This window comes from Scedosporium apiospermum (assembly GCF_000732125.1).
Source record: "Scedosporium apiospermum strain IHEM 14462 chromosome Unknown SEQ_SAPIO_0092, whole genome shotgun sequence".
NCBI classification, from domain to species: domain Eukaryota; kingdom Fungi; phylum Ascomycota; class Sordariomycetes; order Microascales; family Microascaceae; genus Scedosporium; species Scedosporium apiospermum.
The window spans coordinates 183,390-200,115 of NW_015971793.1; the positions used below are offsets into that span (position 1 = coordinate 183,390).

A 16,726-nucleotide genomic window follows, 5' to 3' on the forward strand; every position below is an offset into this window, starting at 1 on the left:
CAGCAAACTTCAGTCAAAGCTAACAAGCTCAGCAAGCACACACACACAACACGTAAACACATCACATATGCAGAAAAAAAAAATCCACTGTTCAGCCCACATCCTACTCTTCTCTCTATTATTTCTTTACTCCTCCTGGCATTACACAGGGAGGTGAAGCTCGCTCCATGGAGGATACAATTCGAGGAGACGGGCTCGTTGCCCTTTGTGACGCCCTTGGCCCGCTTGCTAAAGATCCCCAACAACTTGATCATGAGAGAGGGTGGTTGAAAAAGCCTCCACCATCATACAAATCTCGTCTGTCTGGCACCACAACTCTCTCCCACAGTCCGAACCAACCTACCGAAGAGGAGATACTTCATGAGAAACGATATTTCCGATATGTTGAAGAGCGAAGGGCATCAATTCCTCTCCAGCAGTTTAAGGTTCAAAGGAACGAGGAGATGCATCGGGTTTGGAAGTTAGACGATGGGGGAGGAGTTATGCCACCTGTCGGAGGTCCACTCCAAATGAACGCTGCTCTAGGTGTCAAGAAACTTTGGGTCGAACAAGGTATATGGGTGGACAAATGGGACAAGATGCTTGCTGGAAATTATCGAGGTATTGGAGGGTGGAAGCACGAGGAGCCGCTCGAGCTTGAGTCCGAGTCGGAAACGGACTCAGAGGTAGAAGCCAAAAGCCCTCCCGCCTTGTTCTCCCTTCCCAAGCCGAAACCGAAACGACCAAAGAGTGACGAAGAGCTGCAACGCATTGCGGAGCGAAGGCAGTCCGAGAGGGAGAACGAGAGGCTTCGCGACCATTCCATCAATTTGTTTTTCAGGTTTCGAAAGCGCGCGAGCGAATCCAACAACAGCGCGAAGTTGATGGAGTCGTTCCAGGTCCTGCGACCATAAACACCCGAGCCTACGAGGAGGTGAAGAACACCTGGACCAGGCGAGGCATCTGGGATGACAGATGGTGTATACTTCCTGGGATGTCGTGGAAATATGAAGAACCTTTGATCGAGTATCAACCAACTCCGGCTCTTGTCCAAACGAACCTGCGCGAGACCGATCGCAACGGAGAGGCATCACCCCCGAGAATGCGGCTATTTGGGAGCCATTCCCCTACTGAATCGAGCGGCATCCTCCCAAATACGCCCCGGCAGGAACTACCTGCGGCTCCAGAGCCAACGCCACTAGACATTGATGATATCAAACCTGCCCAAACGAACCTACACGAGACCGACCGAAATGGGGAGGCGTCACCCCGGATACGGCTATTTAGAAGCCCTTCCCCTCCTCAACCGAACTGCGTCGTCCTAAATCCGTCCGAGCAGGAACTACCTGCAGCTCTCGAACCAATGAGACTCGGCAATGGTGATATAATTCACTTCGCCTCACTACCAGGACCTCGAAGCCGCGAAGGGATCAGTCCGGACGCCGCCTCTGCGGCTAATCAGCGGCAACAACGACGAAGCGCGAGCATTTATTCCGCCGAAAATGAACAAGGACTAATGATACGCACGTCTCTTGAACCGGACCGCCCATCGAGGGTGTCCAAGCCACGGAGAAAGAGAGGGCCTGTCCCTCGGTGGTCGAATGCTATCGAGGAGGTTCAGCCCGACGTTGCCGAGCTCCTATTGTTTAGACTGAACGTTCCTCAACCTCCACATGGGAGCAGATGCTTGCAGGGGGGCAAAAACCCATTGAGGTATGATTCGCTGTCCAAAACGCGGAGGCACATCCAAGGCTCTGATATCACACACGCACCAATCAACCAACAAAAAGAAAAGAAATAAAGAAAAAATACAAAAAGGGTCAGTGTCTGGGTATCACACACAAGGTGGATAGAGCAAGATAGGAGGTCTTTTTTTATGGCAGCTAGCTCCTCAAATTGCCTGGGAAAAGTAGTCTCGTCTCTCTATCAGGGCAGGAGGTGTACAGTTCGCAGAAAGGTTTCCCAGGATTAGGAACAGAGAAACAGAATAAATAACAAAGTCCTAATTCCAAGAAGATACCATGAGGATCTGCAATGTGAAAATTCCCTTGGAATAATGAATTCTCTTGATATGCTTGGTGATGTTCGATGACGTTCTATGTCTGTTTGTGGAAATTAGCGCTGAAGGATGTAGTTGGTTCGTTCGAATCCAGCCTTGGCTGTTCGCTATTTTTTTTCTCTCTTTTTCTGTCCTTAACAATTATTAGCTAACCACGTTTTTAAGAGCACCGGTCAAGTTTCGCGTGACCGAGCTTTGGCGAAGCCTGCGAAAGGGTCCAAGCGCCCCTCCTGTCAAGTTTGCCCCTTTTTCTCCTTTTTGTGATGTGGTGTGCACGAAGTCCTTTGTACATGATGGCTCTCACATCCGACTTTTGCCTCAGTCTTGGATGTCCGCAGACAGTATCGCGCTAAATATTCCCACCTTCAGGTGGAGGGCAGCAGGATCAGTTTTATGCAGGTACTACACTAGATTTGGTGCTAGTATTGCTGGCCTGAACTTGGCATGTGCGTGGAAACATTCGGGGCACAAGGAGGCATTTATGCTACTATGAAGTAGTAGTGATTCACGGCGTGTCGCGTTTTCTTTTCCTCGGCGACGATGCGACTGAGAAGTAGAGAGCTCCAGTGTCTTGTTGGGACGATGATCAATCTTTCTGGGAGAGCAAACATTTCCATTCTTTTGGGTCAAGTTGAGGATCAGCTGAGCCAGCCTGCGGATGGAACCTGGCTGGCCTCACCGTTTTGATCCAGGGTTGCATGCATGCACTCTACCCCGAAAGGTTTGGCTTTGGCTGGGATAAACGACCTCAGAAGAAAACTGCTCCCCTTCACCATCCGTCCCAGATATTCCGGTCTTGGGTCTGGTTATCCCATCGTGGTACCGAGGTACTCGCTTCTACCGCATTATTCCCTCTTGTTCCCTATTATTCCTCCTTTGGAATTCGTATCCCCCGTGTAACAATATCAATGCAGGTTGTGATAGGACAGGAGAAGTGAGGAAAGGAGACCAACGGCGACTTTTCCTCATCCGCATTGTATATGTAGGAACAAATGATGCTGCAGGTAAATGTTTCATCTCTCACTTCTCTCCTCTCTTTGGGCGACACTCGGACGCGTGCTGGGAGCTGTGACCCCCAATCCCTCGACCGAGATGTGAACAGATAACTTTCGAGCGCCATTGTTCTGGCTTTTGTTAATAGACTCATACTTGTCCTTGTAGGCTATAGCATCAACGGCAAGGAGATTTAAGCAATTGGTGTGATGACCTGACCCCGGTCGTCCCGGGCAAGGGTTAGTCCATGAGAGATGATGGTGGTAATTGTGGAAGTGGGTGGCGGCTGATGGCTTCGAATCATTGATTCTACTTTACTACATACTTCAAGCACTAATTTCGACTTCCAAGCCTGCTCCAGGCTAGTTGGTGTCTCTCGTGTCAAATTAGCGCGTAGGACACTTATCGATCGCGAGATTTCGTCCAGACCACGAAGTCGTGTAGTGTGCAGAGTAATAAGGTGTGACCTTTCTACTACGCATACGCACAACATTAATCCAGCTCTGACGAGAGAGGGAGAGAATCGATCGAAGTCCTCGTGCTGCACGTTGTTGTTGGTGCATCTGCGAGCATGGCGCTGATCGCGTCGACTGCATAGCGCGGACCAAAATCGTCAAATTGAACCCATGTCGACTCCTTTCATTGATCCCATCGAGCAAGACGCCAATTAAACAGGCCCGATGTCATTGGTGTCATTTGTGTCATTGTTTTCCTATTGTTTTCCTAGCGCTGCAAACAGCCAAATAATCCCAATAATTCTAGCACCTGTTCGAGGTTGCGAATGCAGACCTAGAAGTGAACGTTTCCTTCGACGTTGTAGTTTCGTAGTGTGGTGCACAAAGAAAAGTCGCCTCAGTCTCACCGGCTGCTGTTGCGCTGTTCGAGATAATCCAATTTCCTTTTTCCCCACACTTGGCCTCGCTCTCTCCTCCACCCCCTGCTGCCCTGGGGCCCTGAATCCCAAGAGGTTGCAAAGGGTCAATTCGAACGTTGCTTTTCCCCTTCGTTTCCTTCTGTGGTATTTTCGTCTTCTCCTTTGGTACAATGTCTCCCTCGACTCAACGACGTCGACCTCCAAACCTCAACCTCAGCAGCAGCAACATCAACAACAACAAGTCCAAAACAGCGACGACAACCTCGAAACCACCACCGCTCCCCGTCCTCAAGCCGCGCGACCCCATCCCGCAAACGCCACCGAATCGAAGAACGGCGACTAGCGAGACCAGGGCCAGCCCGTCGGCGGTGAGCCGACCCGTAAAGGCACAAACACAAGCACCAACGCAAGCACCAGTTCCAACACAAGCACAAGCAGCACAACCCTCGTCATCCCACGCACAGCAGCATGCAGACTACCGCGACCACGCTCTAGTGCCCTCCACTACCCCCGTCCACCGCACCTCGTCCTCCTCCTTCTCCTCCTCCGCCCCCGTCCCTGCCGATCTCGATGTCGAATTCGTCGACATGTCTAATAAGGAGAACGAGTTCGTGCTGAGAGATTCTCACGACCTCTCCATGCCGCCCTCTCAGTCCACCCGTGACTCGCTGATGGCGAGCATGCTCTTGTCCCTCGATCAGCTCACCTTACTCGGACAAGCCAATTCGACCCACATGAACATTTACGACGAGTCGTCCAGGGGATATTCGTCATCGTACGGTGCCGGTGTCTCCTCCCTCTCGGACGACCGGACCTGGACGAGAACATCGAGGACTTCGAGGCCGAATACCAGTTCACGATTCGGCCCCGGCCCTTCCCATGGTCATTCCTACAGTTCCGATCTGGAAGCTGGCGACGATGCTGCCAAAATTAATCGATCTCGCCGTAGCAACAGTAATTCGACTTACCAAACATCTGGTCCGACCCGAATGAATAGCTTGAGGGAATCGCTCAAGAGCAGTCAGCCCAGCACTCCCCGTCGGTTACACACTCGAGGCGGAGGCAAGAACAGCAAAAGCAGCAGCACGAATAGTATCGATGCCGGCTACGTCCAAGTTCTCGGCAGCCAACGCTGGGCGTCAGGGTTCGGTGGGAGATCATCGAGCTTCGACTACGGCCACCAGCGTGTGGAGAATACTCAATCCACGTGGCACTCCGACTTCACGCATACATTCCTGAATGATGACTACGACGCCGCACCGACCCCAACCGTCCCTGGGGGACCTCGACGAACTGCACCCCCTACTCCCGTCACCGCCACCTTCATGACCTCGGAGCCCATGCCCATCCCTATGTCGACCAGGCCCATGGCCGAGCCGAAGACGCCGACGCTCGAGAGGAAACGCAGCACGAGGTCTGCACGAAGCATGACGGGTCCCGCGAGAAAGGGCGAGTCCAAGTTCGGTGCCAGTCGAGAGGCCATCCCTCCAATCCCAACTTTCGCCGACCTTGACCTCGACTCCGCGCCGGCACCTCACGTCGGGTACGAAAAGACAAAGGAGGCCCTCCCTGCGGGAACCTCCGCCGCTCCTCCCTACGTTACGACTCCTCAACCCAAGGAGAAACAGGGTTTCTTTAGGAGAGTGTTTGGTGGTTCGTCTAGGAATACCACTCCCACTGCCACAGCTATTGCTACCGCCAGTGCCGCCCACGATTTGTCACATTCCCCGAGTCAATTTTCGTCGTCGACAAACGGGGGAAATGCCGATCGAAGCGGCCAACCGCAAATTGCGTCGCAGACGCGGACCAATTCGACCCCATCTCGAGAGAATAACAATAATACCAACGCTTCATCATCTTCATCCCATTCCCCTCACGTTTTGCAGAAAAAACCCTCGTCCTTCTTTCGCCGGCGGAAGAAATCGGTGCACGATCAAGAGGCGCCGCCCCTTCCCAGGTCTCAGGACGCCCCACCACTCCCCACCAACAAACCGCTGGTGCCGCCCATTAGCCTCCAGCCTAACCTAGATAAACTTTCGCCCGGCCCTGAGCCTAGCCCCGTCAGTTCACTGAGAAAGGTGATGAGCCCCTATCTCAGGGGTAGTCCAACAGTGGCCGTCGCACCCCTCCAGTCACTGGAGCAGCAGCAGCAGAAGTCGTCCTCGCCGCTAGCGGAACCGACAAAGTCTCACTTCGTCGAAGACATTGAGGGGTACAAACGCGACTTTTCTCCCGACTACGAACCTAGCCCCAGGGCCGTGATTCGCGCCGTCGACCCTGCCTCCGCATCTCCTGACGTTGGCTCCGCGTCGTCGCCCCGTCCTGACATCACGCCTGATCATCCACCTCCCGAGGTCCCCCTGTCGTCCGAGACGAGGAACAATTCTTTCTTAAACCTCGACCCCCCTAGCGACAACGAGTTCGATTTCCCGACGGCGCCATCGAATAGAGTCAAACCTCTTGGGAAACCGACCCGATCGAGCACCGCCCCCGAAGTGGCAACGGACAGGGAAGACGAGACCGACGGAGGTAACGGCAGAGGGGTGGTACGAGGAGAGGACAACGACGGAATGCTGGCGACGGAAAGCGGCCATCTCGGGGCCCCTCATCACCGAGAGAGCCGCGCAGATGATACCTTTAAACCTATCCGGCGGCGTATTCGCGCCGCTCTCGACGTCACCGATTCTGAAGAGGAGCTCAACTCGGCGACGTTGGCCCTACCCATCGAAGGTGCCCGGTCTGCCAGCGCACACTCGGACTCGGCGGCGTCCGGCTTCAAGTCATCACCCAGTAACACCCCTAGCGTCCGCGTCGAATTGACCCCCGACGATTCTAGGCCTCGAAACGGTCAGACGACGAACCCCCTCGATGGCAAGCCCATCGACGAACCCGACTTTGTTGTCGGCGACCCGACAGACGACGACAAGCAAAAGGCGCAAAAGATCTTTGACGGCAACGAAGATTTTATTCAGAAGGATAAGGCGGCGGCCTGGATGGGCGCTGAGGGCCTTGTTAGGCAGCGCACGCTGCGGGCGTACATGGACCTGTACAATTTCAGTGACCTTAGCATCGTTGCTTCGCTCCGTCAGGTTTGTGGGCGCCTCGTCCTGCGGGCCGAGACGCAGCAGATTGATAGGATTTTATTGGCATTTTCGACTCGATGGGTTGAATCTAACCCCAATCATGGCTTCAAATCCATCGGTATGTTTAACTTCTTGTTTTCTTTCATTGTCGTGGTGTATCTGTATGTGCTGACCCTTGTATAGATGTCATCCACACGATTTGCTACTCCATCATGCTGCTCAACACGGATCTCCACATGGCCGATATCGATTCTAAGATGACGAGGAGTCAATTCGTTAAGAACACGTTGACAACCATTCGCCACGCCCTGGATGATTCTCCTGCAGACGTATACGATCGCCCCAGTATCCTTCCCGGTAAGGCCGGGATGCTCGCCGCCGAAGATGTCCGCCCGTCCACGGATCAACCGCCGTCCCACAACCGTCTCTCATTCCTACCAGCCGGTCGCGCTGACACGAACGCATCTGATGCCTCTCCCGATGACTGCGGGCCCCTTGTTAAGGCTCCTTTCGACGGCCCGATGAGGGCTTGGGAGGGCCAAGTCGAGTCTGTGCTCAAGGACATCTACGTCTCGATCCGCGACGAACGGCTTCCGCTCTTCGGCGCCGAGCCCGACAGGTATCACCCCGGCCCGGCGTCTCAGAGCAGCCTCTCCGTCATGGGGATGCTCAAGCGGTCGCCCAGCGTTCTCAGCAAGGCTCCCTCGGAGAGTCAGTCCTCCCTCCGCGGCAGGATCGCCGAGAGCTCCCGGACGACGAATTCCAGGTGGGGCTCAAAGAGTCGATCGCGGCACCGACTCGGCGGGAACGGCTTCTCATCTAGCCGCACGAGCTTTGACGATGGTAACTCCATCTGGAGCCCCGCCACGTCGTCTGCCACATGGAGCCGCCAATCACTCGGCCGTACCCAGACGTCCATGTCGATGGATTCCTTCGGGTCAGCCTGGCCTCGCAACGATTACCAGCAGTCGATTGGTTTCGCCAACGCCTTGAGTCAGGCCATAATAAGGGAGGATATTCCAGGCGGCGGCGCGCCTTCGATCATGAGCAACGACGAAAAGAGCGGTGCACCCTTGCTCGAGGACGAGTCACTCGAGCTCGCCGGTCCCCCCTGGGTCAAGGAAGGCATCGTCACCCACAAACACCACCTCGACGGAATCGACAGGAAGGCGAAGGACAGGAACTGGACCGAGGTGTTCGCCGTCGTGCAGAAGGGCACCCTCAGCCTCTTCTCGTTCTCGCCGAACAAGTCGCTGCGCAACAAGGCCCGCTCGGCCCGCCACCACAACAAGGCGGCCGGCGGCGGTGGCGGCGTGCCGATCCAGGTCGGCGGGGGCAACTGGCAGGAGAACGCCACAAGCCTGGGCACCTTCAGCTTAAGGCAGACGCTGGCGTCGGCGCTCCCGCCGCCAGGGTACTCTAGGAGTAGACCCCACGTGTGGGCCCTGAGCTTGCCGACGGGGGCGGTGCACCTGTTCCAGGTTGGCACGCCGGAGATTATTAAGGAATTCGTTACGACGGCGAATTATTGGAGTGCGAGGCTGAGCACGCATCCGCTTGTTGGTGGTATCAGCAATATTGAGTATGGGTGGAGCGAGGCCATCGTGAACAACTCGCTCGTCAGTGCCATTAACGACACGACGACAGCAGCGACGGCAAACTCGGTGCCACCAGCGGTGGTGGTAGGAACGGGCCGCACCTCGCGACCCGGCAGCAGCGCCACGGGCGGCACCAGCCACGCCCACCACGCGCGAAAATCCAGCGTCCAAAGCGGCCGCAGCTTCCGATCCGGCAGCTTTGACCTGGGCGTCGGCAGCGGCCCGGGAAGCGGGCCCCGGCACAAGCTCCCCGGCGACAGGATCCACATCGCCGAGTGGATGCCCCCGACGCAGAGCATGCGGCCCAGCATGCAGGGCGAAGAGGAGCAGCTGCGCACGCTGGAGGCGTACGTGCGGTCGATCGAGGAGGAGCTGCAGCAGCACAACCAGCTGCGCAGCCCCATGCTGCTGGCTTTCTCACCTAGGGGTCACAACGCGACCAAGGCAATGGCGAACTGGGAGCGCAAGAGCGCATATTTGTTGAGGGAGATTGTGAAGTACAGGACTTATGTGGATTGTTTGCAGCAGGCGGAGGGGAGGAAGAAGGAGATTTATGGGGAGAGAGAGGCGGTTGATGTCGGAGGGGAGTGAGATGGGAGATGAGGATTTTTTTGGGGTGTGGGATTTCAATATGGGGAAAGCAGAAAGAGAAGAGCAAGAACGGGAAAAGCTTATGGGTTTTACACGCGAAAACAATCCGGGTTCTCGCCTGAAGGAAGCAAACAGGTTGAGATGGAAGTTAATTTTTGATTTTGAGGGAACCCAACTACGATTAACCTTACGGGAGAGTTGGTCGGGGGAGAAGAAGAAGATTGTCGGAATACGTCCATGTACAGATACCCCCCGAGCGAGAGCATAACGTCTTCCCTTATGTCTTTGGCCCTTTTCACAGCTGTCTTTTTATTATTTTTTTTCTTCCTTTTTTCTTGATGGTTATTCGATTCTCCACTTCCAGCTGCGGCCGAGCCTGTTCTAAAACCTCTTTTTATTTTGTTATGGTTTTCTTCGAGCTTGTTTGGTTTTGAGGGGGTTGGAGTTGGGGTTCTTTCGTGAGTGATGATTGGGGCTTCTTTTGTGTATACGACTAGATGTAATATGATGAGATACTGAAATCCAGTTTGCTTGTGAGATGTTTGTGTTTGTTGATGTTGATGTTGATGTTGAGGCTTTCTTGATTCCATCATGCTCATAAGAGGAAGGTTCCGGAAGTCTTAACCTCTTGCTTCACAGGGAAGTCGTGGGTATAAGAAGACTCGGGGAAGGACTTTGGGGCATGGGATGAACACAGGTCGGACGAGCGTTTACCTCCTCAGCCACATATACCACCACATCTTGGGAAAAGACGCAGTCTCTTCTTCGAGCAAGGTATTCAGCACCGACTATCTTTTCCTTCTTATGCTCCGGTCTGACTCCATTCTTTCACAGATTCCAAGCTCCCGCCAGATCCATTCTGTAGTGGATGTCCGAAATTGGAGCTAAATCTGTTGTTTTCTTTATTCCAGCAGTATATACGTATAAGAAGACTAGCCTATACCCAAAATCTCGAAGGCAAAATGGGTGTCGCAAACTGATTTTCGATCTCTCGTTACTAGGTTGTTTTTCGCAGCGCCTAGAATCCTCAACTGTTTCCATGGTCGTTGCTCTGACTACAGTAGTACAGTGGACGTCGTGCCATAATCAGCATTGAAGCCAATTCCAGCAACACGGTCTTAGGCATCACAAGACCGAACATCAATGCATCAATAACCAGGGACCAGACCCCATTCACTACGTCAGCCTGCCAACCTACCAGCTCCATCACCCAGACCCCGCCCAAATGCAGCCGATAACACCAATGCGCATCATTATCCGAGCTTGTGCTGCCGATATTTCAGATACTCCGGAAGAGCGGCCATTCAAGCTTGGCGACGCATTCTGCAGACAGAAGCTGGGAAGGCCAATAAAGCCCAAGGTCCAGCTGCCAGTCTATGATAACATATTTTATTTGCCTAATTTTGACTCACCAAAGGGCAATTCGTGGTTCGTCTACGACCTGTGTGTTACAGGCAGGGCCGACCTTTCGTCTATCCCTCACGAAGTGTATCTGGCTACACGCCGCGAAGGCGATAATGGATCTTGGTATGCTCCTCAGTCCCTTGTCTTCACATTCCGCCGTACGTATCCCCCTAATTATACCACCTTAGGATATTTACAAAGCGCGAGTCGTGGATCGAGACGGCAAGAAACTATGCGAACATGTTCGTGTGGGGAGGTGCGGCAGAACAGGATCGGATAGCGAAACTAAAGCAAAAAAGTGAGCTCTCCACGGAGCATCACGGTGTCTCAGGAGGCACGTGGGTTTTCACGCGTCCTGTCGATACAGGGGTTTACAAAGTGTTGAACTCACGCAGATTCCTTCTTGGGGTCAACAGATGACTGTTTCTAATGCTATTATGAAGGATATCGAGGGTCCATAGAATCCTCTACGAATATTCCTTTCAAAGGCCTATCCCCATGATTTGTCAAATTCCTGCCTGATGTATTTCATGGTCCGCCGGGGCTACAGTTTAAAATGTCGCACCCTGCGGAAGTGTTTCCTCGGCTCGGGGGCATGTACGAGGCTGCCTTGCTCTTACGAACGCCTAAATTAAACTGACAGGTTTATAGAACGGAAATAACGTCAATTCGTTCGGCAGGTCTGCGTTCACCACCCTCGATTAGTACCATTCTAGCATATCTCATCTCTCAACGGCCTGCAGAAACCAACGGTCCCAGTATGTCCTCTCCTCTTATCAGTGGATGCCCGAGGAGAAGCAAAAAAGGCTTCTAACGCCTTGATAGAATACACCAGTCTCTTAACGCAGCCAACTCCACAGATGCGCGTCTAGCAGTAATCCAGCATGGAAGACAACGCCGACTTCTCCGCCGAGGTAACACTCAGGGCCCAGTAGCTCTTGACTCGGATCCAGCTCTTGGCATAGGTGCAGTAGAAGCTGGTGAGAGGGGGCTTCCAGGAATCGGGGCTCTTGTCGCTCTTGCTCTGGTTGACGTCGTCGGTGACGGCCCAGAGCTGGGGTCGGTCGATGTCGTTGGCGAATTGCTCGCGCTTGGCGGTGGTCCAAGAGGAGGCGCCGGACTGGAAGGTGTCAGTGGGCATGAAAATGTAAAGCAGCGTTGTTGATAAACGGCTTCAAGCACGTGAGTGGAATGAAAAAGGGAAGATCGTAAAAACTTACGATCCAGGCGTTCTTGAGAGGGACCATGTGGTCAATGTCTACGTCAGAGGCCGCCGTCCAGGTCGCACCGTCATAGGGACTCTTCCAAGTTCCAGAGGTGGCCGCGCAAGCAGAGTCGGTCACGACGCCTGTGCCATCCCGCTTGAGGACGTACTCCCTACAAAGAATTGATTTACTTAGTAAAATCGACGCCAAATCTGAGGGGAGTGTGAGGAAGGAATGCCTTACCTGGTGTTACAGCTGCCCGAGACGGTATGCCAATGAGGGAAGAGATCACGGCTGTAACCAGTACCGCTGCCAGAGGCAGCCACCTTGAGCGCGGCGAGCTCGGTGCGGGCGGTCGACTCGGTCGGGATGCCAGGCTTGAAAGCATTAGTTTTTACTATGAATCTTGGGGGGAAAGATTCTGGAGGATCTTCGGTCCTTTGCAACGTACAGGAGTGGGAGCAGGGGCGGCAAGGGCGAGAGCGCCCCAGGCGATGACGGCGGTGATGGCGGAAGTCTTCATTGTAGACAAAGATTTGAGTGGTATCTTCTGGCCTGGATAAGAGAGCTCTTCGTGACGGGCATTACGACGGAAGAGGGGAGATATCTTGACATTTTATATCCAAGGACCTTTTGTGTGTCTCGAGTAGCATGTCATCGCGATGAGATACCATCGCACATTGGCTCAGCGCAGTAAAGGGTAGTTTCAACCCACCCACCGCATCACAACACGACGACATGCTTGACTGATGTCAATTGCCTCGTCCTTCCAAAGAAACCCAGTCTTGGATGGCACAACGTCGCATTTTCCCCAGTTGACCTCCCCCTCCAATGTCATTCGGTGTCCCATCTAGTTTGGTGTTGATTACCCCTGTTGGGAGCAGTCCCGGCCACTTTGAGGCTCCGATTGGCCGAAGCGCATCACCACCTCCCTTCCAACCAATCTTCCACCTTCGAGAACCAGGGATCTGCATGTCATCGGAAAGAAATGTCATCAAAAAGAGAGCAAATCAAGAACTAGGGAGGGGTCTGCGTCTGTGCTGTCTTGTTCTGTTAATGATATGCAGCCAACCCTGCAGAAGAGTCTGCCCATCTCCCGAGTCTTGTTCGAATGAAGATAATCATCAAGACGTTGCCTCGAATATCCCCTCACCCACCCGCCCCGATAACCAGTGATAAAGGGAGATGTTTGCACGTTATCTTTACCGTTGCATTAGCTAGCGGGAGGGTCCTTTGGTCCTTGCCCCTGGCGTGTAGGTGGGGGGGGGGGGGAAATCCAGCAACCAACTTCCCACTTTTGCTGATTATCTTGGAATGGAAGAGGCGGGAGAATCTTGATGGAAGGGTTTTAACTTCCTCTTTGGGGCCGATTCTTCAAGGTCGAAGGCTGCAGGTGCGCATTTAAAACACGCACCAACGTCCGACAAGGAGAATGAGGTCTACTGAGTACTACTCATCGTTGACCCCTCCTCGAGCGAGTTCCTTTCTCCCAGCCTTTCTCCCAGGCTCTCCCTCCGCATTTGGTAGATATCCCCGCGGACCTTACCCAACGGTCTCCCATTGCGGTCTCGTGCATCAAGGGTGCCTCTTCTCATATCTAATCGCATATCAACTCCCCACGTGGGTTTGATATTGCGAGATAACAATGAACAAAAGGTCGAGACAGATGCCGTCCACGTACTTCGTAATCCTGGATCAGACTCAGCTGACATGACCATCAATGCCTTTGCCGTCTCTGCCCAAGCCTCACTCATCTGCTTTCGAACTTTCTTCTCTCAGTTGACAGCGAGGTAAACACTTCAACCCGGTGTCATGTCAGCTATGCCCCTCCGACACTTGGGCTCACAGAGCACCCTGTTCTTCCAATACTGGCCAGATACATCATGAATTCATGATCTTCTGCGGGGAAGAAAAGCCACAGCCGTCGTTGAGATCCCATTCTCAGGCGGAGCCAAGAACGAGCCATGAAGTCGGACAATTAGCCCAGCTTGAATATGACGCGCTTTTTCCGAATACACTCACCGAGATGAGGTTGCGTGCCGGCTGGGGAAAATACACCGCTCCTCTATCCGAGACATCGAAGTAAAATGAGGAAGTGCGAGCATCAAGGCTGGGACGAACAAATCCCCTTCTTCGCAAAGACCTCGTGGGCTTTGAGTTCAAGAATGTATGATCCAAGCTTTGGACAGTCTACGTCGATGGGAGTGGCAGGCACCTAGGCAAGGCATCGAGGGTCATCTTCCTCTCGGGATTCTCGAAAGCCCAATCCCGGACTCCGCGGACTAGGAAAATGCCGCATTCCGGAGGCTTCGGGGCCGGAACGGGGGTGGGAAACCGAATCAAACATTCATTTGTTCGGGCGGCCCGATCCGTACCAAAGCGCCGCATTCCCTGGCTCGTAAAAAGTGATTTCACCAGCATCGTTACTAAGTGGTAGGTATTGCTGGACATCTGGCTCTTAACATAGGAACAGTCTGAAAATACACTCCAGAACTAAATTCCAAGAGACTGACGTTGTAGAAAGCCTCCCAGAGTACTTTAAAGCCGTCTCCCACCCAGCCATCCTAGAAGCCCTTGGCCTCATTCCAAAACCTAAATCACCATCCACAACTCCATCCTGAGCCCCATGTGGGCCATGTCGCCCCGCCAGGACCAAGCCTAAGCTTAGGCGGCACCCAGGATTATGTATCGACGATTTCGAGATATACAAAGTTGAGAACACGGCTACATTGTGTGCAGGAAAGAGGATAAAAGCACCGTGAACGCCCATTTCCAGCCTCAGGATCAGGATCCAACCAACAATGAAATCTTCAATTCAGCTATTAATATTTGAATGGACTAGTCACCCCGAATTCGTGCAACCGACATTGACTACCCTGAATCACCATCGCCTGTTGCCCATTCCTCACCTGTGACACCCCCAACCTGCCCTCCCATTCTCGCGCTACGTTCATTTCCACATACACTCAACATCATGTTTCCTATATCAGTCCATGCCCTCAGGGAATATCACGGGCTCCCTGCCCCCCAAGATATTCGAGTTCCTACAGCCAGCAAGCTTGCCGCGCTCTGCACCGGGATACATCCGCGACACTACAACCTGGGTCTTGCATATCCATCAGAAGCACCTGTATTCTGGATCAAGTACGGCCCTTCAATCACCTGGAATGAGGTGCCCGCCCAGGTCATGGCATACGAAGAGCTACGACGGCTTTCATCGCCAGTTAAGGCACCCGGGATATTTTATGCTTGCGATTTAGAACTACGAGGAGCCCAGCGCGAACGTCGTAAATCGTATATCGTCATGCAATATATCCCAGGTAAAACGGCGGATGAATGGCTGAAGAATATTGAGGATCTTGCTAGAGCGGATTCTATATATTCCCATATTGCCTTTGCTCTTTCCGAACTCCACCGCATCCCTGTCCCGCCTGGGTCTCGCCCAGCTGCGATCAATGGAGGAAAGATTCGACATTCCCTTTTCGATGACCAGGATGCTCCACGCCACTACCAGGATGTTGAACAATTAGAGGACCACCTCAACCAGGTAAGAGAGACTGGATGTTATTTGATCGCTGCTTTGCCCTATTTCGAACCTAATCTCTTTCATCCTTTATTTTAGTTTCTCACAATCACAAAGAAAAAGGATCGAGTCGAGGGGCCGTCGCGCGAACCCCTAGTCTACGGTTATTCAGACGTGTGGCTCGAAAACTTCATAATCAGTGAAAGCGGCGACATTGCCGTCATTGATTTCTCCGATACGAGCATCCTCCCGTCTAGTTTCTCCAGGTTCGTCCTCTCAGGTGCGCAGTCCAAGATTAAACGCGACATCAGCGGCCTAGTGCAGGTCCCCACGACCGACGGCGTCGATAACACTCTCGCGCTGCGTGCTGCCGCCGGGCCTATGGTGATGGGCCCGAGTTCATTTGCGTCCTTGGGTCGAAAAATGCTTGGAGGGGACGTCGAGACACAGGAGAGCTTTGACCAGTAGTCCCTAACGAAAATATCGAAGTTAATCCAGGCTGGTCTTATTTGCACCAGCGAGGCCCTAGCATAAACGGCTTTATGCATCCTGTTGCTTGTAGTGCCTACAACGTCTGCGTGCTTGTGGAGGTGGATGTTTTAGTTAGGGCTTAGGCGGATAGCAGGATTAAGTTCTAGATATTTGCACGAAACCGCGGCAGCCAGATGTCGAAGTTGACAAAGCAGGAGCTGTGGGGGTTCTGATGCAAGAAGGCCTGGATGATACAGCCTGGCTGGGCAGAAGATCGGGGAACATCTTAGTACTGCTAATGGTGGCTAGCCAGTCGATTATACGACGCATCGTCACGAATCCAAACCGCTTTGCGGTCCATCCATAGCCCCCGGGATGGACAGTTCGAAAAGATCTGACACCACTGGTCCCCAGAGGCAGGAGGGAGCTGACCGCCCCGCCCTGGTGCAGACGGCTCTCGCAGCAAAAGGCGAAGAGTTCGCTCCACCGGTAGTTCAGGGAGAGAGGTGTGGCAGAACTAAACCAGGCTGAGTGAGGTCTGGGAACAGGCTGCCCGCGGCAACTGTAAGAGAGGGGCGAAGTCATGTAGGGCCTGGGGGCTTCGGCGTCCCTCGAACTGCGAGGGAGAGAGTGAGTTAAAAATTGGGCCATACGCCTCCGAAACCCATGTTATCCTTGAATACTTCTGATCTTCTCAAGACGGAAGAAAACTGCTCTCTCCGAACCGGAGTTTCTAGTTGTACCCTCCCAACCGACCCTCGAGCCCATCTGTACCAGTCCATGGGTCGAAGTTTAGTTTAACGTGACCAGTACATCACAGAATGTCTAGATCAAAGGGGCATGGAGATGTGGTTGCCGGAAAGCTTGTAGCGAACAGCACAGAGAACCGGCCACTTTCAGACTGAGGTCTACTTAGGAACGATTATCTCACTAGTTCACTAGCACG

General features: G+C 53.3%; 3 protein-coding genes and 1 pseudogene across 3 annotated transcripts; 3 read left to right on the plus strand and 1 right to left on the minus strand.

Annotated features, from left to right (window-relative positions):
- Window positions 1–509: 509 nt before the first annotated feature.
- Window positions 510–893, plus strand: SAPIO_CDS4438 (annotated as a pseudogene; the record flags this gene model as incomplete).
- Window positions 894–4,075: 3,182 nt separating this feature from the next.
- SAPIO_CDS4439 (Sec7 domain-containing protein) lies at window positions 4,076–9,177 on the plus strand (the record flags this gene model as incomplete). The annotated part of the gene is made up of 2 exons (XM_016786985.1): window positions 4,076–7,106; window positions 7,172–9,177. 2 exons carry the CDS (start codon window positions 4,076–4,078, stop codon window positions 9,175–9,177), a joined length of 5,037 nt encoding a protein of 1,678 aa, XP_016643330.1.
- A 2,272-nt stretch (window positions 9,178–11,449) lies between these two features.
- SAPIO_CDS4440 (uncharacterized protein) lies at window positions 11,450–12,309 on the minus strand (the record flags this gene model as incomplete). Its single annotated transcript, XM_016786986.1, has 4 exons — window positions 11,450–11,701; window positions 11,802–11,958; window positions 12,030–12,163; window positions 12,238–12,309. 4 exons carry the CDS (start codon window positions 12,307–12,309, stop codon window positions 11,450–11,452), a joined length of 615 nt encoding a protein of 204 aa, XP_016643331.1.
- Window positions 12,310–14,760: 2,451 nt separating this feature from the next.
- On the plus strand, window positions 14,761–15,777 carry SAPIO_CDS4441 (uncharacterized protein; the record flags this gene model as incomplete). Its single annotated transcript, XM_016786987.1, has 2 exons — window positions 14,761–15,333; window positions 15,409–15,777. The coding sequence occupies 2 exons, from the start codon at window positions 14,761–14,763 to the stop codon at window positions 15,775–15,777; spliced, it is 942 nt and encodes a 313-aa protein (XP_016643332.1).
- Window positions 15,778–16,726: the final 949 nt, after the last annotated feature.